General features: G+C 40.8%; 2 protein-coding genes across 11 annotated transcripts in view; one reads left to right on the forward strand and one right to left on the reverse strand.

Moving 5' to 3' along the window:
* Positions 1-24,659, forward strand: part of MED12L (mediator complex subunit 12L) — a 324,346-nt gene that overhangs the window by 196,995 nt on the left and 102,692 nt on the right. The gene's annotated exons all lie outside the window — the stretch shown is intronic.
* On the reverse strand, positions 1,909-22,716 carry GPR87 (G protein-coupled receptor 87). Of its 3 annotated transcripts, none has more exons than XM_004755555.3 (4): positions 22,258-22,716; positions 7,076-7,207; positions 2,372-3,026; positions 1,909-2,107 (listed from the first exon to the last, which is right to left on the reverse strand). In XM_004755555.3, exons 2-4 carry the CDS (start codon positions 7,107-7,109, stop codon positions 1,987-1,989), a joined length of 810 nt encoding a protein of 269 aa, XP_004755612.1. In that variant the 5' UTR covers positions 7,110-7,207; positions 22,258-22,716; the 3' UTR covers positions 1,909-1,986. The 3 variants fall into 3 exon arrangements, with proteins under 3 accessions (XP_004755612.1, XP_044944459.1, XP_004755611.1); XM_045088524.1 differs by adding an exon at positions 21,546-21,756 and having other exon boundaries at positions 1,909-3,026; positions 22,258-22,713; XM_004755554.3 differs by having other exon boundaries at positions 1,909-3,026; positions 22,258-22,712.

The raw sequence follows: 24,659 nt of genomic DNA on the forward strand, positions 1-24,659 counted from the left end.
TAGTTTTTTGTCAGGTTCTGTGATAACCACGCATTTAACAGCTTATAGCTACACAGTGAAGTGGGTAGTATCAGTTTGAGATTTTTGACTGGGAGCTGTGACGAAGTAGAGAGAAATAGGGGATGGAGAGGATAAGACATATTATTCTGAGAATATTTTCTCAGCCACATCATTGCTCCTTCTTTTTATATAGTGTAGCTGTAACTCATTTTGGGCACTATGGGGAGAATGGAGGAAGGAATTGGCCCTCCAAAGTGCCTGTTCACATTAGCTGATCTAAAACATAGTTAATCTTTGTTTTTCTTTTTTAAAACATAGTTAAGCTTAACCCAGCTGGGGCACTCCATGGGGGTTGGCAATGTAAGTGACCAAATGAGGTGTGTATTAATTCATGTACCAGAGTGCCCCTGGAATTTATGGGATTGGAATCTTAATGAGCAGATGGGAATCCTGGTAGAGATCCTCTGATCATTCTTTTAACCACTTTGCTACCATCCCTCCTCACCTCCTAGGAACTTAGGAGGACCCAAATTCTGTTGTGTACTATATGATGGTAGTTATTGTTGGGCTAAGTTATTCTCATGCCCTTATATCTGTTCACTTTAACTTTTGAAATTGTGCAGATAGTTTACAAGGGTTTAATAAAGTATGGCACTGTGTTATGTATGTGTGTGTGTTGTCTCTGGTAACCACATTGTCCTCTTTTTGTTAGCCAATTGGCAAAGATACTTTCAGTTCTTCTTTAATGCTTGCCCAGCAATGTGAGGAACAAATCAGGCACCTAGTACGCAAGCATCTGATGACTTTGAGAAGAATAAAGGCTTAAGGATTTATCTTGAAGGAGAAGTAAATCTTCTAAGATTTAAAACATTACTCTTGTCCTTTTTTGACTTAATCTGAGGCACTCTTACCTTCAACTTAAGGTAATATTTTTCAGCTAATGAGAACACTATTAAAGGCAGATAATAGCTTAAAGGAAAGACTATTTTGCTAATAGTCTCTTCCTTTCCTTTCCTTTCCTTCCCTTCCCTCCTCCTCCCCTCCCCTTCCCTTTTCTTTTCTTTATATAAGCACTATGCCCAGTGTGGAGTCCCACATCGGACTTGAACTCACAATGCTGAGATCAAGACCTGAGCTGAGATCAGCAGTCAGATGCTTAACCAAATGAGCCACCCAGGCACCCCAGTTTTTCTAAAATAAAGACTATTGAGTTTTCTATAAGCCACATGTATTTGATTATTAACCAAGCCTCCATGTTCTCTACCCTTGCCTAATGAGGATTTAACAGCATAACAAGATAATAATGGCAAATGTAGTATTTTATCCAAGATACATTTGTCCTTATAGTCACATTTTTTTCTCTCTGAAATAGCGTGAAGTTTTAAAATCAGTTAATTGAATTCAGTCTTTGTAACACATTGCTCAAAAAATACAGTTGAATCTTCTCCCTCCTACCTCTTACCCACACCACAAATCTTTTCTAATGGTCTTAGACATTGGTAAATACAGTGAAGGGATGATGGCTACAGGTTGTACATATTCACAGATGGAATGACAGGAGGCCTAGTAATTAATATGTACCTAGTAATATCAGAAATACATGAGCCCAAATCTTAAACCTTATAGCTACACAGTTATTTTCTCTCCACTTTCTCTTCTCTCTGATGTGGCTTCAAAGCAGCATTTCCTGGCAGTTGGCTGCAGTGCACTGACATTGCCTTGCCCCGCTCCGCCTCTGCGGTCTGCTCCTGACACCCTAGTCATCAGCCTGCCCCTCGGCTACACACCACCTCTAGCTTAGCTTGCTTTTTGGGCACGCCTTTATGTTTCTCCTAGTTCCACATCATCCCCAACTTTCATACCATTTTTGTTTTCTTTTATCCGTATTTTGATAGGCTGACACGAGGATAATCAAAAGAAACCTTTATTTACATTCTGTACACTCGGACTTCAACCAATAAGGAGGCCTCATGGCCTTTGTAACTCCTACACGTCTGTATAATCATAATATATGCGGACTTCCGATCTTCTGACACTTTGCAGTGACCTGATGCTTTCGCTCCTGGTTCTGATATTTGATTTCTTGAATAGCCTTCTTGAAAATGACCTACACATGAAAAAGTAAATTATTGGATCCAGGCACACATTGCATGCAGACAAGAAAAGTGTCATTTCTTTGCAGTAATACAGAATTTGGTGTGCAGATTCATCTAAATGTCTGTCTAAGTGGCTGAAAGTAAAAGGAATTCTACACAAGTGATAGGGTAGAAAGCAGGTAAAGAACACCGCCACCACCACCCGTATGCTCTGGTTATGCTTCCGCTTTCGGCTTGACTGGCTTATAAATTGCCTGCTGGATTTATGGATGTACCTGGATATGGCTATGTAACATCCGATCAGGATCACCAGCACAGCCACGAACAGGCAGCTGTTGACGTAAATGACGGCTTCGTGCCATTTGACTCCCAAGGGACTTTTGAGTTTCATGCAGTCGTGAATGTTTTCCTTGGTTAGTTGGCCATTTGTTAGAATGATGTTAGGCAAGGACAGAACAGCCATAACCACCCAAACACAAATAGATAAAACCTTTGTGAAAGTTATGCTGTACATGCGAGAGTCCCCAAACGGCTTGACCACCTTCAGATAGCGATCGATGCTTATGAGCCCAAGAAATACGATGGATGTATACATGTTCGCGTAAAACAAAACTGAAGTGTATCGGCAGAGGATAAACTTGAAGTACCAAGGTCCGAATCCTGCGTCATGCACTATTCGAAATGGAAATGTCAGCGTCATGATGAGGTCAGCAACCACTATGTTCTTGAGATAAAATATGAAGCTGGTTTTATTCCTAATGTGGAAGAAGATCCACACTGCTAGACCATTCAGCAGGATGCTTGCCACAAATATAATGAGGTAAAGCACAGGCAAGACGATCGTGTCAAACTTGTTAACAGTGGTGTTCTTTCCGAGTCCATCACTCATGTTACTTAAAGCGTGACTCCCTTGGCTGTGCAGCTCATTATCTGTAAGAGAAGTGGGGAGATGGGATGTCAGAGCTTCTCATGTGTGCTGTGCAGACTACTAGCCTCCCTTACAGGCCATCGCTGTTTTGGGCAAATTAAAAAACGCCTTAGCAATTTAAATAGTTACTGTAGTGCATTTTTACTGTTTTGAGTGGCCCCAGTGTTGGTGGCCTCTCTCCCCAGTCCTTTCATTCCCTTTCCCCAGACACATACATGCTGAGGTCCCTTGAGTGTAAAATGTGGTATTTCTGGTTCTTCATGCCAGTCTTTTGAAAATGAAGATTAATATTCCAGTGCCAATTATCCTGATTTTTAATTTAGTGTTTGATATCATTACAAATAGAATCAAAGAAATCTGGGGGCAGAAAATTGGATTTTCCTGTAATGAAAATAAAAGGGCTAGCACTGGCTGTTCTTGGTTTTAAGCTGCTTAATCATCAGCGATTGAGACAGTAGAACTACTGGATGATTTTTTTGCCCATGGCTTGCTTATAGAATGTAAGAGCCTTTAGTGGGGACCATTGTCAGGAATAGAAACAAAAGAAAATAGTTGTTAACATATAAGATTATTATCATGGAGAGCAATTTGTCAAAAACCGTTCTAGGCTCATACCTATTTTTGTTTACAAGCCTACATTATATCTATTGAACTTAGATAAGAATTTTAAGCCTTTTACTTTTTTTTTTTTTTTTTTTTGAGTTTTTAGTTCATATTGTTAAAGGCCCATGCCATACCACTCTATCACATAATCAGGAACATGGTGTGTGAGCCTCTTATTTATGTGGCAGCCATGAAAATGGGTCTTGTGCATCTCCTGCTGAGGAGAGCAAAATCCACAGGCAGCTCTAGCTCAGGGCTGAGTCGGCCACCATTTTCTTGCTCATGGATGCTTCCCAAGAGCTGCTCTAAGTCAGTAACTGAACACAGGAAGGATACTAAGACAAGACTTTTCCTGGGACAGAAGAGTTTCTTTTGACAAATGACTTTGGCCAGAAGACTCCTCAGGCTGGTGCAAACTTCCTTCATATTGCACTGTAGTGTGAACCTTCCTACTTGACCTCCTTGCTCCTTTTTCCTGCACAGGGGCTGGACTTGCTTTTCTGTCTGCAATCTCTTGCAAGCATATCCCCCAATAAATCTTGTGTCCATCCAGTTATATTTTGTTATCAGCTTTTCTTTTTTTTTCTTTTAAACCTGGACTAACCCAATTTTCGAATGAACTTTTTTGGGTGTAAGTTTAGAAGAAGGTCATTACTGAAGTTTTACTTGTCACTAATTAATCGTGTTTATGATAATGACAGTTATGTTTTGGAACGATATTATTTTAGAGGTAACAACACTAATTTTGTCTCATTTCCTTATATAACAGGCAGTGTAGTATCTATTTTGGTTACCTTCTTTGAAGAAACGAAACAGGGGAGATAGTTTGATGATTATAATTCAAAAGCAGGTTCTTAAATTGCTGCCTAAAATTTAAGGGTAGACTCTTCCCAAATAACCTTGTACTCTTTCTAATTCTTTTCCTTTTATTCGCCGCTACAAGTGTTTTTAAAAACTGGTTTTCCTGGCAGAAATATCCTTACACAGGCTAGTAATTTATACCTGGACTAGCCTGTTATGATGAGACCCATAGTATTATTGAGCTTTATAAGTTTAAAATGCCTGATTCAGCTGCCATCTACATTACTGTTGCCAGTTTCAAATATTGTCTTGAACAGTATCATTCAAGCCTATTTTAACTTAATGAAATGTTGGACTCTTGGCTGCTTCTGTGCCACAAGATCCCCATCAACATCCTGTTATGAGAAGCTTTTCAAGATGTGCAGTTTTACCTGGGTTGAAAAAGTGCTTGAATTAATTTCCTAAATTAAACTATTAACAGACACTTTCTTCTAACCCAGGATAGAACCCTGTGGGAAATCGAGAGAGGACAAGTCAGTTTTAATCAGGATCAGTGGTCCAGCCAAGGGACACAGACTGGAAAGGGGCAGCCACATCTATCCTGATACGATGGCTGTGCTTAACGGCAATTAACAAATGGTTTTCAAAGCCATTGTAAGTATGAATAGAACGGTTCACCAACTGTAGCATGCTCACCTTGGACTATTTTAAGCCCAGTGTTGCCTCACGGCAGTGCATGGCCACGGTGGGGTGGAAAGATCCACACTTCCCAGCATTTGTTATGGCTAGTGTGTCTCCTCAGTATGTCATTCTGTTTTAAAGTTTTAATTGTATGAAGAAGCACTCTTATTCAATGATGATTTATTGATCATTTATGATTATTATTATAGATGGAGTCTTAAATCAGAATGTCAAAAATAGTACTTAACAAATACTCTGTCTCCTAACTTGTAAATATTAAGTGCAAGTGACCTTGTTCCACTGTGGTTACTGTGGCTTTGCGAGTCTGATGTTCAGCCTGTTGATTATGTCACCTCCTAGTATTTGCTTCCTTAGTTTATGTATAGGACTAACCAATTGGAATACAGGACTTTCTAATTCAGTAGGATAAGCCTTGGCTTGGTTGTTTCTTCATTCACAAATTCCACATTTATATTGCAGCTTAAGCAAATTAGTGGTTAAACTTGTTATGGGTTATTTTATGAAATAATATGGTAGAAGAGAGGGAAATATTGGTTTGTTGTCTGTGAGTTGCTCTGGAAGGCTCCAAACTTCATATAGAGAATTTTCTCTAATTGATTTTTTAAAGAAGCAAGTCTATGTTATTTTCTTCTTTGCCAGTCACGCCTTTTATTTCTTCTCTTCTGTGTCATTGCCCCCAGTTTTTCCAGAGCTAGTTGGTGTGCTCAGAAGTCTTTCTGTGCACAGAATTCTGCTCAGGAACAATGGCCATTAAAAGTATGTGGCTCTCTTCACCCAGGCCGATTTTATCATGTTGTCTTCACTGTCAATAAAAAAACTTGGCATAGTTAGGGAAGGTTTTTAATGACAGGTAGCTTGGTGATCCAATTAAGAAAAATTAGAAGGTGTTTTTACAGTGTAAAGGCTATTTTCTCACACACTCCTTGTTTACTAGGACATTATTATTACCTGGATTATTTAGCTCAGAGCTTGATAAAGAGTAACAGTTGAGGGTGCAGATTTCTCTCCTGCTCTTCCTCCACCAACTCCTTTTAAATTATATCAACAAAGGCAATGACATGGAACTCTAGTTCTACAGTAAATTAACATTTGGTGGCAGCACATGTATGAGAGAAGTATTGTACAGGTGTTGAGGCGGTGGGATGTAGCAGAAAGTCCTATTTGACCGTGCTGGTTTAGTCACTTCATAGCTTTGTAAAAGAGAACAAACTGTAGCCATTTTGCCAGATCTCCCAAGAGTTAAATTCTCTGCAAACATTATTTCCAGCACAGTCTCTAGTACTTAGTAGATGTTCACTCTGTAACTTATGTCATTAACTACAATTTGTCTCAATTGCAGTCACGGTAGGAATGATAGAGTGGTGAAGAATCTTGGTCCTTTTGCTTTCGGTGTAGCTACATTATTGCTCATTGGGGTGTGTCCCTCTTTGGCACAAAATGTGAAATTATCAACAATATGTCACTGCTCTACCTGCCTGGTAGGAATGAAACACACGGGTCGTGCAAATTACAGGGTGTCACTAGACAGCATGGCACAGCTGCCCTTGTGTGGTCATTGTTGAAATAGTTCCCCAGGAGAGGAGGAAGATGTGGTCTTTGGCCTCCTGGAAAACCTCAGTGAACCTTAGTTTTTACATTATTATACCTGGAAAGTAGTAGGTACTTTAGTTTGGGTATAAAAATCTTCCACAAATGTTAATCTTTCTTGTCCCTTTTTGAGACGTCTGTAGATGGAACAAAGCTTAGAATTATGTAATAGCAAGTTAAATTGCTCTCGGTGATGCTGTCCTACCCTGTTTTATATTTAATGAAAGACCAGGCTAAATGCTGATGTATTTTGCTAATTGGTTTGGTGGCCAATAAAACCCCAAATTTTCATACAGTATAAATAACAGTTATTGATCAAGGAAGATTTTTCTGTGCGTTTTTTCTCCCTATGGCTTACCTGGTAGTTTTGCAAGTGTCAGGTTGAGCCCCATTCTTTAGTTGTGATGGACTGGAAGCAAAAATACGTGTCAGGAAACACTTGAGGATGACTGAGGGCAGGGTTCGGCATAGGTTATTATTGGCTTGAGTCCTGGGCAAAAAAAAGCGGGGTGGGGGGGTGAGAGTGGATTTGGAAGGAATATGAACACAGTAATTTAATCGCTCTCCCCGCCTGCCTGCCAGCTGGCCTCCTTTCTTCCTTCCTCTCTTTCTCCCTCCCTCCCTCCCTCTCTCCCTTCTTCCCTCCCTTCCTTTCTTCTCCCCTCGCTCCCTCCCTCCCTACCTTACACTCTCCTTTCCCTCCTTCCTGCCTCCCTTCCTCTCTTCCTCCCTCCCTCTCTTCCTTCCTAAGCTTTATTTATTTTAGAGAGCTGGGCCCGGAGTGGGTAGAGGGAGAGGACGAGAGAGATTCTCAGACAGACTCCCCTCTGAGCCCAGGGTGGGATGCGACCATGACCTGAGTTGAAATCTAGAGTCCTATACCCAACCAACTGAGCCACCCAGACACCCCTATCTTTTCTCTAAAAATACGTGTATGTGCTTTCACAGTTCAGAAAAGGCATGCTCTTTGGATACAAACAGCTGTGCCACAGGAGAGTTGCATACTTCTGTGTCCTTTTCCAGCCTGACATGGAGCAAGGACCATTTCTGTGCAAGCTGTCTGTCTGAATGCCAGTGTATGGCTGTGGGAAAGTTACTAATGTCTCTGTGACTCTGTGACTCTTCTCTGAAATGAGAATCGTAATCATCCTATTTCAAGATTGGGATAAGGATTATGTGAAATAGTCCACAAGACAGTTATCAGAACCGGGTCTAGGAATGTGCTCAGGACGTGTTCACTTACATCGTCCCACCCATCCCTGCTTCTACTGAATTCCATTTTTCCCCTAGCCTGAGCATGCGTCTGTGATGGAACTTATATGCAATTGGAAATTATTGTAAAAAATGCTTTTTTTTTTTTTTTTTAAATCTAGCACTGACAATAAGAGTGTTTTATAAGCTTACATACTTTTAGTATCCTATTCTTATAATCTCTGGGGTTCTAGTTCTGGGTTTACACTAACCAGCTGTGTGATCTCTGTCAAGTCACCTTACCTTTCTGGAATTGCCCTGAAGAACCTAGAAAATCCCAGTCAGGACTCTAATTTAGGTGAGCCGGCTTCTGTGTTTTCCTCAAACATAGATTTCCCTTAACAATTTAATATTGTTTGAATGTTTGTCTTGTTAAGTCCCTGTGTTTCTCTGTGATAACTGTGTTCCATTCAGTCTCAAAGTATGATTAGGAGTGAATAATTTAATTGGGTTTGAGTGATGGGCATGTACGTTTGGCTAAATTCCTGAACTTTTCCATGCTTCAGATTCCACACACTTATATATAAAGATTAACTGAGATCATACATGCCTGTAACATTGAATGCTTTAGAACATTTCCCCTACTTCTCCTTCAAACAGCCCTGTCTATTCTGTTTTCTGGCTTCTCTGAAGTGTTGATAAAAGAAGAAATCTTGAGAACTGTGTTGGTAAGGATGCTGCTAAAGTCAGATAGTTCTATGGAATGAGTGACTTGCTGTAGGGGAAGTCACACTATTGCTCATCTCTTTCCTGATGTTGCTCATATACTATACAGCTGCAAAGAGACCCCAAGTAACCTCATCTCCTTCAAGTACAACACAGATTTCTGGCTGGAGTAAGCAGTTACATTGGCTGAGTCAACAGGGAAAGAGCACTTTGCAGGCAGAAGTATATTGAAGAATTTGGCAGCAAATGGAGAGGCACTTGTTTCTTTCTTTCTTTTTTTTTTTTTAAAAAAAAAATTTTTAAAATGTCTTTTTCTGCTACTTTGCCCTTCTTTTCTGTTCCCTAGTATCATGACTTTTAGGTGCTAGATTAGTAGTAGATGGAAAATAATGGCTCCCAAATTTTTAGTGATTCCCCTCCCTACTCAAATCCTGTCTTTGATAATTTAGGTACCATGTCCAGTTGCTACAGTGTGTAGTACGTAGGGGTGGTCCAAGAGCATAGAGGATAAGGGCTCTTAAGAATCTTTCCTTTTTGGGTGCAAATGTTGCAGGATTTTAAAAATCAAGACAAGAAGGTGAAACTCTGCTTTGTTTTTACTTATCAACATTTACCAGGAAGGATGATTGAAGCACTTAGTTTCCTTTCTTCCTTCCTTTCTTTCTTTCTTTCACTTAGTTTTCTAATCTTCATAATAATGATCCTTGGGTTCAGTAAATCTCCCCCCCCCCCCCCTTTGAATCAAGCTTCTCATGGAAACATTTCCTGAAGTTTACCTAACAAACACATCTTGATTTTTACATTTCTCTCTTCCCAAGTTACACGTTTTTCCTCCCCACCCCCTCTTGGCTTCATGTACACCTTACTAAATAATAAGAATTCCAATATAGTTTACCCAGCTGGAAGAGGAGCAGTGTCTAGAAGTGGGTGAACCACAAGCAGCAGCAAGAGACCACAGAAAGCCCTTAAGGAGGACCCAGAAAAAAGATGTATCCTGATAAGGGGAAATGGGAGTCAGGGAGGTTCTGTGGCTGCGGTGGTGCTGGAAATTGTGGCAGGTTTGCTGTAGGTCCAATGGGAAAGAAGCATGTGGAAAGGCTGAATGTGGCCAAAGAAGGTGCAGTAATCTGTGGATGATGATGGTATCGAATGATAGAGAGATAGGAAACTAGAGCCCGATGTTGCTGAATAGGGAGGGGAGGGGGTATTGGCCTCCCAGGTGTTTGAGGTGTTAGGGCCAAAATGAGAGGAGAATTGCATAAAGGTTCAATAGAATTCAGTTTTGGAATTTTTGATTTGAGGATGCTCATGTATTCATGTGATATCTGCTAGTTGATTGAAGGTACAGGTCTGGAGCTCAGAGGAGTGCTTCTGGGTGGTGATACACATTTAAGGTCAACAGAGGACCCATTGTAGAATAAGCGGTGGGAATGGAATGAGATTACCCAGGAGGAACCTATCCAGTAGAGTGAGAATGGGACAGAGCTGATGTTGATACTTTCAGAGAGAATTCTTAGGGAAGGGGAAGTACCTGAGGGAGGGTCAGAGAGCTGGCCAGTTATTAGAGGAAAGTAATGTCTTGTGAATCAAGAAGAAAGTTCAAGAAATGAGAAGCTAGGTTTCATTTTATCCTGCAGGGAATTCAAGTAATACAGGAGAGCAAAGTGCCATTGGATAGGATTCAGTTAACAAAGAGGTCACTGTTCATCTTTGCCAGGACTGCACGTGTTGTACTGTGCGTGTTTGTCGGTTTGGGGGGGTGGCGTAGGGCAGAGGCAGAGGCCTGTTGACAGAGGGTAGAGTAATGTTTGTGAGGTGAGGAAGTGAGGGAACAATTTCAAAGAAAGTGTGCCTGTGATGGGAAGGAGAGAAAAGGGTGGAAGGTAGAGTGACAGGCATACGACCAGTGGAAGATTCTGTTATGCTTCCCACTGAATGCCTGGCATTTAAAATATTCCCTTGCCCTTGTCCTTACTCCTAGTTGAGTATGGCAGCAGTGTGCTGGAGTGCTAGCTTTCAAGCTCAGCCCTCTTAGCTACTAGCTTTCTGACCCTCTATTTCCTCATGTATAGCATGAGTGTGATGTTACGTCCCTTGTATGCAAGGTTAAAGTGAGGATGTTTATGAGGCAGCTGGCAGAGCTGCACAGGGTAGGGGCTGTCTTGTTCATTCCTGTTACGTCTCATAGGGACACAACGAGTAGCATTTGGGGAATGGTAGGTTGGCCACAAGGGGAGCCGAGTTCTCGCCACCTTGTTCACCCTGGTAGTGTCATGTGGTTTGTGGTCTTAGCCACCCTATTAGGAGCCCTTTGACGGATCTCTCAGCTCTCCGAGCTCGCCCTTCCTTGCAGTTGTCTCCGAGCCTCCTCTGACAGCTGTGTGTTCTCCAGCTTCAGGGCTCCCCGTGTGGTTGGTTGACTCCAGAGCAGCCGTGTGCCCCGTGCATGTCCCAGCTCCTGCAGGGTGTCCCAGTGAGGATGGCTGCAGCGGCAGTAATGGCTTGGTTCCAGGACCTCCTTCATGGGTGGGAATCCTGTTGGGCCACCTATGGCCTTGCGGGGCAGGGAGGGGGGCGGTGCCCTGCTGAGAGCTGATGAAAGCACTCAGGAATGTGATGTCTGTGGTAGGCCCAAGCCTCACAGCCATTCCTGAGGTTAGATGGTATCGAGGTTTAGAGACCTGTTTTGTTTTGTTTTTCTTTTCTTTCCCTTTCTTCTTTTTTTTCCTGCCACCCATTGATACCCTCCTTTGACTGTTTTGCTGTTGTTGGTTGTATGCTGGCTTTTTCAATGCGGGTAGTGGGAAAGGACCAAGGCCTTCCAAGTGTCTCCTTTATCTTAGACCTTGGACTAGTTGCTAATTTTCCTACAGTCTTCAGAGTGGTTCAGTGACCCAGGTGCTTTATTTCCTTTTCTCCCCCAGGTGGGAAGATCCGAGTTTCAGACACGTAATTACCTTGCCCTGACTCACATGGCAGGAAATGGGTAGAGTCAGCATTCAGCTCAGATCTGATTAAAACTGAAGCTGCAGTTCTATTAGACTGCCTGGGAATAAAAGTGAGGAATGATTTTATGGAGCTTATTTTTGGAGGGTAGGAGTTGGGGTGGGGGAGGGGGAGGTTTGTTTTCCCCAGTCCAGCTGGTGCAGAGACTGCCAGTCCTCTAAACTGGAGATCTCGTTTTGTTCGACCTGAGCAATGTTGAAAATATCAGGAAATTTCACATTAGAACCCGGATTTGGATCATCTCCTGAAAAATGAGATCTGCAAACAGTGAGCATGAGCATTCTAGCGGTATTTGCTGCCTCTTCCTGATGGGAAGTGCACTCCCGTGTCCCTCTCCGCAGCATTCTCTGTTGACACACCTGGGCCGCCTCACTTTGGGAGCAGTACCTGTTTGATCCTGCAGATACCTGATTTTGTAACCTTTGGTCCATTTATCATTTAATCTTATGTGGCTGTATTTGAACTATATGGATCATCAAATGTTCTGTTTAAATTATACATGTATTTTTCTTCTTTTTCCTCTGTTCCCCTCCCTATTGAGTCTTGAATTTTCTTGCTTTAGGGACCGTAGCTTAGCATTCTCTCCAAATGATTTTCCTTTTACCTCCTAGCAACCTAGAAAAATAGTGGTGGGAGAACTTACTTAGCTCACACCTGAGAATTATTGTCACAGTTGATCTTTTCACTGTGCTGAGGCCTGGGCTGGGGTCTTTAAGCAAAAACCTTACTACTTCTTAAACTGCTTTTGTTGGTGGGAGAATGAGATTCTGGGTCCCAGGGAAGGACAGGTTATAAGTGGTAGAATAGAGACTCGAGACTCGGACTGGATGTCCGTCCAGCCCTCTGCTGTCCCCCTTTAAGGGTGACGGGAGCATTGGGGGAAGGGTCTGCATCCAGGAGGGCGGAATTGCTAACCTTGTGCACATAGCCGCCTTCTTCAGATTTGCTGTGTTCCACCTCAGCATGCTTGGCGAGCCCCTTGCACCTAACTGGGGGGAACCTGCCGCAGCAGGAAGAGCCAGCAGCTGTCCCTTCTAGGACACAGCCGGGCCTTCGTTCTCTCTGGCTGTGCCGGATCTCCTTATTGCCCTTCCAACCAAGATATGAAAGGGGAATGCTAGTAAGTGCCCGCTCCCTGGTCGTAGCTATTCATCGTTTTGTGGAGTGATTATTTGGTGGCTTCATCTGTCTCCTCTATTTGTCTTCCATCTTCCAGTTTGTTCTTCAAAGGCTCATATCCAAAACTGTGAGAATTTCAGATCTTACAGAAAAGAAAACTTTCCTACTACGTTTTCTAGCTAAGCCAGTAGCTCATAATGGTAATAGTGCTGCAGTTTCCTGAAGTACTCATAAAAAACATCTAATAGGACGTTTCTGATGAAAGGTACAGCTTCTCTTGCCTTTGGAATTGCCTCTAACCCAAGAAGCTTTCCCAATTTAAATCTGAGAGAGAGGGAGGGAGTGAGGGTTTTCCAGCACTGTTAACAGCTTTGCTGGAGGCCTTGGGAAAGTAACAAGTTATCTCACTGGATACAATTTACTTGTTTTTGTAATAAAATGAGGTGACTGTCATCATTGGGCACTTCATTAATGCCTGCTTGGAGTCCCATCCCAAAGGTGTTGGAATGCAAAGTACACAGTTGTTCATTCAGGTTGTTCAGGTCCTGCTCTAAAGTTCTCTTTCCAGAGTTGTGCTTGACATCTATAGCTTAAAATTATGTGTATTTTGGTTCACATTGAGATTTAGCATATTTTTGACCTGACCACTTGCTTTACAAGTATTTATTTGGGAGTGATGTAAAGTGGGTAGTCAACTCCATGAAGTCAAGGCTTGAGTCTAATTCTTCTTCCTAACCTTATCCCCAAACCTGGTTATTCCCTTTTTACAGGAGGGGAATCTTATTAGGGAGATTCCACAACCTACCCAACATCACCCACAGTGAGAGGCAAAGCCAGGAAATGAGCTTCCATTGTAGTGACCCCAGAGGGTCTCTGTTCTGACATTTGTCTCTATTATTGGAAGCTCAGAAGTAGCCTGGCCAGTGTCTTCGACCTGGGCAGGTATTGAGTTTTTGACTCAGTATTTAAGTCTGTGATCCTGGACAAAACATTTTACCTCTCAGAGCTTAAACTTACACATCTCTGAAACGAGGAAAGCAGTGAATGCCTGGCCTAGCTCCCAAAGGTACTTTGAGATGTCATGTGATAATATATATAAAGTCAATTTTATATTGTAAGCACTACAATAATATAAGGGTGTAATGCAGGGCAAATAGGTTTTTTTCTGCTCAGTAGTACAATTTTTATTAGTCATATGGTTAAATTTTCACAGTTTACGGAGTTGAAGTGTACATTTTTACTTTCTGTTTTGGCAAAGTTGGATTCTGCATTATTGATATAGAAGAGGCTGGTTAGAGAGGTTACACGCTGTAGTTTCAATAACCAGAGTAGTGGTTTCAGATGAGTATGTGGAGACAAATATATTTCAAGGAACTTCTGGTTCCTTAAAAAAAAAAATTCTCGGAATTTACGATCCCAGATAAAGAGTTTAGTTTGGCTACCATCCTGAAGAAAGGAAGAGTGTTTTCCACAAGCTTAATGAGATGCTATTCCTTATTTCAGAAAAGTCATTCCATGGCTTAAGCATTAAACTTAAGAGTTAATTAATGTTATTCTTCCTGGTGATGGTGGTGGAGGTGATCTTCATCTTTCCAATAGGGTTATCATTATGGTTTTCTAGCTATGGATAAGGGTAAATATTCTCAAGAGAATACCTATCAGTAGAATGGCTGTCAGGTTAGCTACCCTAATTCTTCAGATCACAGTTTAATCAGACAAATTAAATTAATAGAAAAGACTGATTCCTAAGAGACAAGTCCTCTTTCAGATTCCTCCCTTACCTTTATTAGCAATCTGAAAACTTCTTAATGAGGTCTTCAGTGCTAGTGGATATTTTACATTTTTATCATCAAACCCTCATTGTTTCTTATTTTGTCCTCTTATAAAAAGAAGAAATAAATTGCCCACTCCCCATATATATGTAATAAAAGGATCTGGCATCACATATAATTAATTTCACATATGTGTGTTTGCAAACACACACATATGCACACATGCATACACACAGAGAACATTTTCTTTAAAGCAATTCCTACTGTTAACCTCACTGGCATTAATTACCTTATTTTTAGAACAGTGATTCTCAAACTAGTGGGAATATTTGAATCAAAATAATTCTGGTTTGATGTATAAAGATGGTAAGTTGCTCAACTAGGAGAAATAAGTAATCTGTTTGTACTATTATAATATTTGTCACCTATGTTTTCTCTTTCCTCTGCCTGTCATATTTCCTTTCATTATAACCTTCACCAGCTTTTTGTCCTGTACAGAATACCTCTCAAGCCACCCTCTTGGTACCCTGCTGACCTGATGATCTTGTCTACCTGCCCACTTGGCAGCTCCCACACTCCTGCACCAGACCTTCCCGGTCTGTCTCTCCCTTGTCCACTGGGAGGCTTTTGAGCCTCACTGATCTGCCACCTCTTCTCAAAGACTTCCATGTTTCCCCCTGTACTGTGTCAGCACTCCTCAGTCCCTAGGTTTTCTAGCTGTTTATGGTTTTTAGCCTGGCTGTTCAAGTCTCTAGCTACTTTGCATTTTTCCTGTTTGCCTGAATGCCTGGACATCTCTGAATCCTACTATCTCCAGCATAGTACTTGACAACATAGTGTGAGGCTCAGGAGACATTCGCTTTAATGTTAGGCTCTCATGGAATGTGGCCTCCTGTGACCTAATCTGATCTTAGTGGATTTCTGCCATTTTTATCTTTATGTGTATCTTCTTTTACCATCTGAAGGAAAAGAGTACAATCCAGGGAGGGCTGAGAGAATAGGAACTGGCAGCTGATCTCATGAAAGACATGGCCAGAGACCATGAGGAAGGCTGGTCAAACACTCCTTTGATGTTTCTGAATAGCTCACTAAGAAAAAAGACTAGAATGGAGAGTTACAAATTTAAATATAGCCCCATAGGTCATGTCAGTGAGAAAAAGCGAGCCAAGTCTAAGGCGAAATCATTAACAGTATCGTTAGGCTGATAAAAGACAGCTAATAGCTGGAGCGTGGGGGGAGGTAATCAGCAGGGCTGGGGAATGCATGATCTGTGGGGTGCTGCCCCACTCTTAGGCTCTGGATTGTTGTTACATAAGTATGCGGGTCAGTTGCTACCAGACTATCTGATTTATAAGAAAAATGGATTTTTATATAAAATTACATGAATTTTAAATTATGGATTAATTTTGTTAACCCACTGGGCAGACCACATAAAATTTGTCTGTGGGTTACAGTTTGTGACATCTAACTTCATTCATGGTGGGGCTATGTCAGACCTCTCCTTGGGGTTTCTATTCATGCCTTAGGGGGACCCAGAGCCTTGTTATGGGATTCCTGCTCCAAACCTTTTCCTTATTTTTACCAATTTTCCCTTAGTATTTTCCTTTTTAACTGAAATTGATGAGTTTGTAAGACAAGCTGTGGGATGGTTTATAGGATTTCAGAATTGAATTGCAGTGTATTTAATTTGGGATGAATGCTCTTCAAAGAGCTCCAAAATTTCTTCTTCCTTATTGCTGATGTATTAGGTTGAACCACATGGACATATTATTTTTATAGGTCAAAATGGCATTTTCATATAGTTCAACCTAATATGCCTACCACTTGAGAAATTTCAGTTCTTAGAATATATTACTGCATAGAATGTTTCAGGGAAAGGGGAATATTGGGGTTGAATACATACAATGGAAATATCTCTTCAACAGTGATCATAATACTCTGCTGCCTGCATATAGTAGTTAGGTTTTGACAGCATCCACTGGTCTTTTATTCATTCATTTTGCTGCATATGGTGTGAGTACTACATAGGCACTTCAACACAATGCAAGAGTATCTTGTTTGAATTTCGGCTGTGTAGACCTTTAAAATGTTTGGTTGGAACAACTAAAAAATAATTGTAGCTCTGATAAGTTAAGTCTTATATGTTGCTCTGGGCCCTGAGTAGCCACATGGGACCTAGTCATGATGTGAAGGACTATCTTAGTAAGAGCATCCAGTAAACCAGTAAACAAATAATTTTGTAGTTATTCCAATTTTTCTTTTAGCCAGTCTATCTAAATTGTTTTGAGAAGGCCACTGATAATTTCTTTTCAGTTTCCTTTATAACCTTTGTGTCTGGTAGGTAGAAGGAGGAAGAGGCTTGAGCAGGGAGGTCATCCATCCCTAATGGAGTGTGGCAGGCCCTGTGGTGCCTGCAGTATTGAGGCAGCTCATGTCCATGTGTTCCTTTCTTGCCCCTCTTCTGCCATCTCCCTGCCTGAAGCCACGCTCCTGAGTGCTGACAGCCCAAGTGGTCTCTGTTACCACTTTTCTTCAACTAGATCAGAAGCATCTTTAGTGCAGGGACCTTCCATGATTTCATTTCAGCTGCCCTCTCATACTGGCTTCTGCAGAGTTTGACCCTACTGTCTGTCCTCTGGAGAGTTGCTCTGGTGGCTGAATGCCAGTATCTCTGACCTGAGATTATGTTCAGGCTATTGGCTAATGCTCCTCTGCTAACAGAGAAGAAGTCTGTGTTTGTGTTTCTATCTTGTGAGGCACAACAACAATATTAGTAAGAGTGAGGGTTTGGCAAATGCTGGCTAATACTATTTTGCAGATAGGATGGTTCTGAATTATTTAGATACATTTTAATTTAGTAAAAGACATTGAATTCAAGTTGGAGATCTTTCATTTACTTGGGCGGATTACCTATGCCTGAGTTTTCTCTAATGTAAAACATTCATCATTGGATTGATTGGATGATTGAATGGGGTATTACCACAATATTACCTCATTGATCCTTATAGATTGTTTTATTGGTGCTTGGTTTATAGTCAGAACTATTTCAGTGCTTCCTGGGTATTTGTAAGAGCAGTATCTTCCTCTCCCCATCCCCCCACCCACCATTTTTCAAATAAACTGAATCTTAGAGAGGTTCCTTCATCAGACAGCTGAGTGTGAGAGCCTAGATTAACACATCTAGTGAGAGACAAGAGTCTGGATTTGAACACAAGTCAGGGAGCGTTGTGTTCTTAACTGCCCCGTTGTTGCTTCTTCTACACAAATTGGGAGTTTATGTGCTGATTATAATGTGATGCCTCTTTTGGAAATACTAGGAAGTAAAGTAGCTCCATAGTGGGGGCTATCATGTACCCAAGACAGTCATTTAGTTCCTACAGTCAAGTAGTACAGGAAGTAAATCACAAGTCTATATAATTTTGCTTACAAACTATGCATCAAAAAGAAGTCACTAATAGCCAACAGCGCAGACTCCGAACTTGCACAGTATGGCTGGCTGCCTGATGATAGACATGATTCAGGGGCGCAGCTCTGCTGCTTACTTGGGTACCTTTTCAACTCCAGTTTGCTCAGCTGTAAAATGGAGGTAATGGCAGTATACATCTTATAGATGTGTGAAGCTTTTTCTTCATTTAAAATACGGATTAAAATCCACAGTGCTCTTGGGCATATATTAAGCTATCGACGTGTGTTATGAATTTTTTTTAAAGATTTCATTTATTTATTTGAGAGAGTGAGAGAGAGATGAGAGGAGAGAGGTCAGCGGGAGAAGCAGATTCCCTGCAGTGCTGGGAGCCCAATGTGGGACTTGTTCCGAGGACTCCGGGATCACGACCCAAGCCGAAGGCAGTGGCGCAACCAACTGAGCCACTCAGGTGCCCTGTGATTGTTGTTTTAGTATTAAGGCTAGAAGGGCAGTGTCATGAGTTTTATCTAATACATTAGAGAAAGTCATTTAAGGAGTTACCTTCTCTTTCCAAAATGATAGAAATTGTTTTCAGAAATTGCATTATTAAAGAGTCATTGATTCAAATGACTTAATGTGATGTCTTTTAACAAGTGAAGCAGTGCTCTTCTTCGAATGCATTTTAGTGTAAATTTTTTCATCTTTGGTTAATAAGAATGTTAATAAAAGATGAAATATGCTACTTAGGTACAAGATGGAGAACAAACTCTATTTTGCCCATTTTTGCTACATCAGGAGGAAGAGTATTTACAAATTTTCACCAGAGGGGTGCCTGGATGGCTCAGTTGGTTAAGCATCTGCCTTGAGCTCAGGTCATGATCCTGGAGTCCCCCTGGGATTGAGTCCCACATTAGGCTACTTCTCAGCAGGGAGTCTGCTTCTCCCTCTGACCTCTCCCCTCTAATGCTCTCTCTCTCTCTCAAATAAATAGATAAAATCTTAAAAAAAAAAAAAACCTTAAAAAAAAAAAACAAAACAAAACAGAAATGAATTGTCACCAGGTTGGGGCGCCTGGGTGGTTCAGTTAGTTAAGTATCTGACTCTTGGTCTCAGCTCAGGTCTTGATTTCAGGGTCAGGAGTTTGGGCCCTCTGTTGAACTCCATGCCCAATGTGGAGCCTACTTAAAGAGAAAAATAAATTGTAACCAGGTCAGGAAGGAGTTTGGCTTTGACCTTTGGTCTGAAACAGAATTTTTTTTTTTTAAATATTTTATTTATTTATTTGACAGACAGAGATCACAAGTAGGCAGAGAGGCAGGCAGAAAGAGTGAGGAGGAGGAAGGCTCCCTGCTGAGCAGAGAGCCCAACTTGGGGCTCCATCCCAAGACCCTGAGATCATGACCCAAGCTGAAGGCAGAGGCTTTAACCCACTGAGCCACCCAGGCGCCCCTGAAGCAGAATGTTTTGAGTCTTGTTTCTTTTTCACCCTGATGTTTTCCAGGTGGTTCTCCTCAACTACATTTTTTAAAAAATGTTTTTATTTTCTTTAGTTGGAAAATAATTTTTTTTTAAATTTTTATTTAAATTCTAGTTAACACACAGTGCAATATTGGTTTCAGGAGTGGAATTCAGTGATTTATCACTTACATACAACCCCCAGTGCTCATCACAACAAGTGCCCTCCTTTATGCCCATCCCCCATCTAGCCCCTCCCCCCACCCACCTCCCTCCATCAACCCTCAATTGATTCTGTTGTTAAAACTTTATTGTTGGGGCATCTGGGTGGCTCAGTGGGTTAAAGCCTCTGCCTTCTCCTGGTGCCTGTGTTGCTCAGTGGGTTAAGCCTCTACCTTTGGCTCAGGTCATGGTCCCAGGGTCTTGGGAGGGAGCCCTGCATCAGGTTCTCTGCTCAGCAGGGAGCCTGCTTCCCTTCCTCTCTCTCTGCCTGCCTCTCTGTCTACTTGTGATCTCTTTCTGTCAAATAAGTAAATAAAATCTTTAAAAAAAACCTTTATTGTTTGTTTTCCCTTTCCTCCCTCAACCCCTCCCCCCATCTCAACTACTTTTTAATCACAAGAATGGTTGCCTCTGCTCTCCCCTCTCTTTTGATGGTCACAACTACAAAAACTGCAGGTGACCCTGGTGTGTGTATTAGTGCACATCTTTCTACCTGAGGAAGTGGGAACAAACTGTATTCATCTCCATCTTGGGAGAGAGAGAATCTGGAACCTAAAGAGGTTGGGATTTGATTAGCATTATGTAGTTGGCTGGGACAGAATTGGAAAGGATAAGTTCTCCTTATCATGTTTGGCTCCACCCAGTTTCCCCTCCAAGTATTCCTTAGTTTGAGCCATGTCTTGGTTCTTGGTAACCAATTCTAGTACCTCAGCATACTTACCTATAACTTAATCTACCCTAAACAGAATGGAATGGAGACCCATTAAAATTGTAGTTGTGTCTCTCTTTAGGAACATGTAATAGAAGAAAAATAATTCTGATATTCAACTATTAGTATTTAAATTAAATATATATTTGCTTTTCTGTAATACCACAGAAAGAAAACCAATTAATGTATATGTGTGTTTGTTTGTATATATATATATAGTGGCACTGTGGGACTGGAGAGGTGCAAGGGCCCTCTAATGACCATCTGATCTGATCCCCACATTTTACTGTGACGGATGTTACTGAGCTCTTGGAGAAGAGGCTTGCCCAGCTCACTCTGATAACTTTGGCACAGTCTTCAAACCCTTCACATTTTGCAGCGGGTCCTGGATTTTCTGCCCTAAATCAAACTACTGTCCCTTGCCTGTGCAGAGAGCATCTATCCCGGAGACTGTAGACTACTCCCACGTGATTTTACCTAGATTTTGCCTCACTCTGTCTTGCCCTCACTAGGACAGGCTTTGAGGGGAGTTTTATGTGTTTTCCTATTTAGAGGCATACAAAAAGCAAATGACTCTCTTGTCTCCTCTATGTTAAATTTCTGTGGCATTTTCTGAGTACAAGGGCAAAGTATGAAATATTTTTTGTTCTTGAAGGAAGCAAAACCCTGGGATATCAAGGAAGGAAGAAGAGCAGGCACGCACAGAAAAAAGGGGGCATGCACACTGGTAACCTAAAGAAAAAACATCAATTCTCATTTGGTCTCCCTTCACCCACTCCCTTCCCTGAGTGCAGTAATTCCTCACGGCACACTGTCTCTGCTTAGGAAATTTCCCCTTAGCTTCTTCATGAAAGTTATGATTTTCTGCTAATTACTTCCCTCTCCTCCACCCCTGACCTACATCCTTAAATATGGTATTCAGGAATCCAGCTATCCCTCCAGCCACTCTGCCTTCACCCATGTATACCAAAAACACTCTTCAAGTAGGTGTTGGAAATGATAGTCTTAGCAAAGGGTATTGCTGAAGGACTAAGAGAAGCTCCTTGATTCCTAATTTCAAGAAGGGAAGATTTTTGTTAACTTCAGAATGGCAGAGATAATAATGATATACAGTATGATCAGTGCATGGCCCTCCCTGCCCCATACAGTTTTAGTAATACTGAGTTCCTTAGTAGGTAAATGTTAACATAGTGAGTCAAAAGTCACCCTACTTGCAGCTCACCTATCTTTTCATGTCTTTGTCATAAATTCAGCAAGTTCAAATCTCCATGCTTATTTTTTGTTTTTCTCAGTGAAGCAAAAGCTACCTTACATTTTGAATGTGAGGCCAGACTAAGGTATTGGAGCCCTTTGTTGGTAGCCGGGCGGTTTTCTCAGTGCCTTTCCGGACGTGTTTTAACATGATCTCTGAAGGAATTGGAATGAGGATCGCCCTGTTCGTTGTGGCACGATGAAAAGATTGAGATGTTTTTATCAAAATGAAGCAATTTAGACAGAAAATCATCTTTTTTCTTTTGGTTTCTCCTTTTTAAAAAAAATGTGAATGAAACAAATGTATATTATGGGTCTTGGGAAACAATTAGAAGACACTATGAATTTTACTCATTGAATACAGTAAATGTGATAAAAAAAAATTAAACTTAAGTGATTTCCAAGTCATCGTTTCCATGTTTGGAGGCACAATGCATAATTTACATTTTCCACCCGCCCCAGTTGGAAACAGTGAAGCTTCATGAAGAACATATGGCCCCTGTTTTGGAACGTGGTGCCTCCCAGAGAGGGAAGACTTAAATTATCTTATGCAGTTAGTATTCTCATTTCGACATTTTCTTCAGACCTCAGGTTTAAGCAGAAGGATAATTACAGTCTAGTGATGTGTCCTATCAGCCACAGCTTTTAAGAAAATTAAAAAAAAAATTTTTTTTTTTATTTACCTTTCATTGCGGTGTCTGGGTGTCCATTCACCTGATACGGTGTCTTCAAGTTGAAACAGGCTCCTCAACTCTAATTAAGAATAAGCTTTGAAACTATGGTTGACAGAGAAGTGGATTTTCTCGCACAGCATGAGAAATAAGCATTTTTCTCCCCTGTCGGAGAAAGTGGGTTCTCCCCTGGGCCCCTCGAGGGTGTCCTTTGAGATTGTCCTGCTCCGAACAGCTCGAGTAACTTGCTCTCTTGCTAATGTAAGTGACTCACATCTGAGAGTAGGTGAGATTTGTAGACTGGGGAAGAGCATTTCCTGAACTTGCAGGAATCTGTTGGTGATTCACCTGAAGGGAACACAGAGGGCTGGAGCTCAGAGTGCCAGAGGACTGTTTAAGGAGGAGGAGACCAAGTGTCAGGTTGGGGTTGGCCCCTGCTAAATCAGTCCCAGTGTTTAGGTCATTTCTGTCTGTCTTTTGTCTTCTTTCTGTCCTTTCTTTTCTTTTCTTCTTTCTTTTTCTTCTTTCCTTTTTTTTTTTTTCTTATGTAGGTGGAGGAGCTTCCTGTTGCTAATTAGGAAATATGCATGCAACCTTCCTGCTGATTAAAGTTGGATTAAAAGGAATCAGAATATATTTTATGAAAGATAAATCCTTTAAGATATTATTCTACTTATTTTTAAAAACTAAAATGGAAATGTGCTTATACTTGTGATTGATAACATTGGAAACCTGTTGTCCTACTCAAGAATCTGATGAGATCTGTAGACCTATTTTTACATATACACAAATGTCAGTATTCAAAATATTTTAAATAAATTTATTGTGGGGTTGAGTTCTCATCTAATCCCTTAAATTCCATTTTTAAAAATAAAGTAGTGGGTACCTGGATGGTTCAGTTTGTTGAATATCTGCCTTTGGGTCTGGTCATGGTCCCAGGGTTCTGGGATTGAGCCCTGTGTTGGGCTCCTTGGTCAGCGGGAAGTTTGCCTCTCTCTCTCTCTTCCTCCGCTGCTCCTCCCCCTGCTTGTGCTTTCTCTCTCTCTCAAATAAATAAAATCTTAAAGAAAAAAAAAAGGACAAAGCCACTTATTTTAAAAAAAATCTTCCTGTAATGATACATTTATATAATCAAATTACTTTTTTTTAAATCACTTTTTCTTATTTGTAATTACTTTTAGAACTTTCAGATAAAAATCTCTGAAAGATTTGCGAGATTTTGCAACATTCAAACAGGCAAATAAAAATTTCACCAAGTAGAATCAAAACCTTTTACTATCATGGGTGAAAATAAATGAAAATAATAAAGGTAGAATCTTTTTTGAAGTTGTAGATCAATAATAAGAATTACTTAGTGTTTACTTATGCCTTAAGGAAATTATATATATACATACAAACATACATACACATTAATTGGTTTTCTTTCTGTGTTATTACAGAAAAACGAATATGTATTTTATTTAAATACTGAGAGTTGAATTTCAGAATTATTTTTCTTCTATTACCTGTTCCTAAACAGAGACACAACTACAATTTTAATGGTTCTCCATTCCATTCTGTTTAGGGTAGATTAAGTTATAGGTAAGTAGATAGCCCTAGGGAACATCTCAGGACAAAAATTAAGCAACTTAATAGTAGCTCAATCTTATAAGAATTTGCCAGATTTACAAACAGTTCTTTAGATTTGACTCTGCTTTGTACCATTTTATACTTCTTCCCCAAGGGTTTTGATTTTAACATTTGAAGCCAGTTTTTTGCATCCTGAGGAGGAAGGCTGTGCCTTGCAGACCTTAGTTTGAAACTTGTTCTTTTTTGCCATTTGTCACTGTGATCCATAGCAGTAAATGATGTGAAATCAACCTGTCAAAATAACCAACTGCCAAGTCTTAAAAGTGTCAGTTCAAAGAGAGCCTTCCTTGTAGCCTTCTTAAAACTGTGTGGATAAAGGCTTTCCCTGCAACTTCTGAGGGTTGTCATCCCAAATTTCCAGTTATCTGTGTGAAATCATATTAGGGACCTTATTTGGACAAATACTTCACAAGCTTCTGTTGAAGGAATAAGGAATGTGTTGCCTCCCAGAGGAGGAAGACTTAAATTATCTTATCTGATTTACGTATCTTAAATTTTAATATATATATATTTTTTAACCTGGGTTGCCTTTGTCCTGTTAGGGCCAACTAACAATATTAATTTTTTATGTTAAAAAATAATCCCTGTCCTGTGTAAGGACCAAGTTCTTCCTGTACAGTGGAGCACCTTGACCTTGTACCTATTGGTGTTTTCGAAAGATCTCATGGAGGAGGGAAGGAGCTGCATTCTGCTTGTCCATGCAGTGTAGTAGGTAGCTCGCTCTCTTCCTGGAGGTGGGCTGGGGTTGGAATAGTTTTTTCCCTTTCTGGGGAACGTAATAGTCA

This window comes from Mustela putorius, unplaced genomic scaffold (assembly GCF_011764305.1).
Source record: "Mustela putorius furo isolate JIRA1106 unplaced genomic scaffold, ASM1176430v1.1 tig00003834_pilon_pilon_pilon, whole genome shotgun sequence".
Lineage (NCBI taxonomy): Eukaryota > Metazoa > Chordata > Mammalia > Carnivora > Mustelidae > Mustela > Mustela putorius.

Coding starts and splice junctions, on each gene's coding strand:
- GPR87 (XM_045088524.1), bottom strand. CDS start 7,109: ATGGGGCTCAACCTGACACTTGCAAAACTACCAG. Junction 3,027..7,075: donor GACACTTGCAAAACTACCAG/GTAAGCCATAGG, acceptor CTTCTCTTACAG/ATAATGAGCTGCACAGCCAA.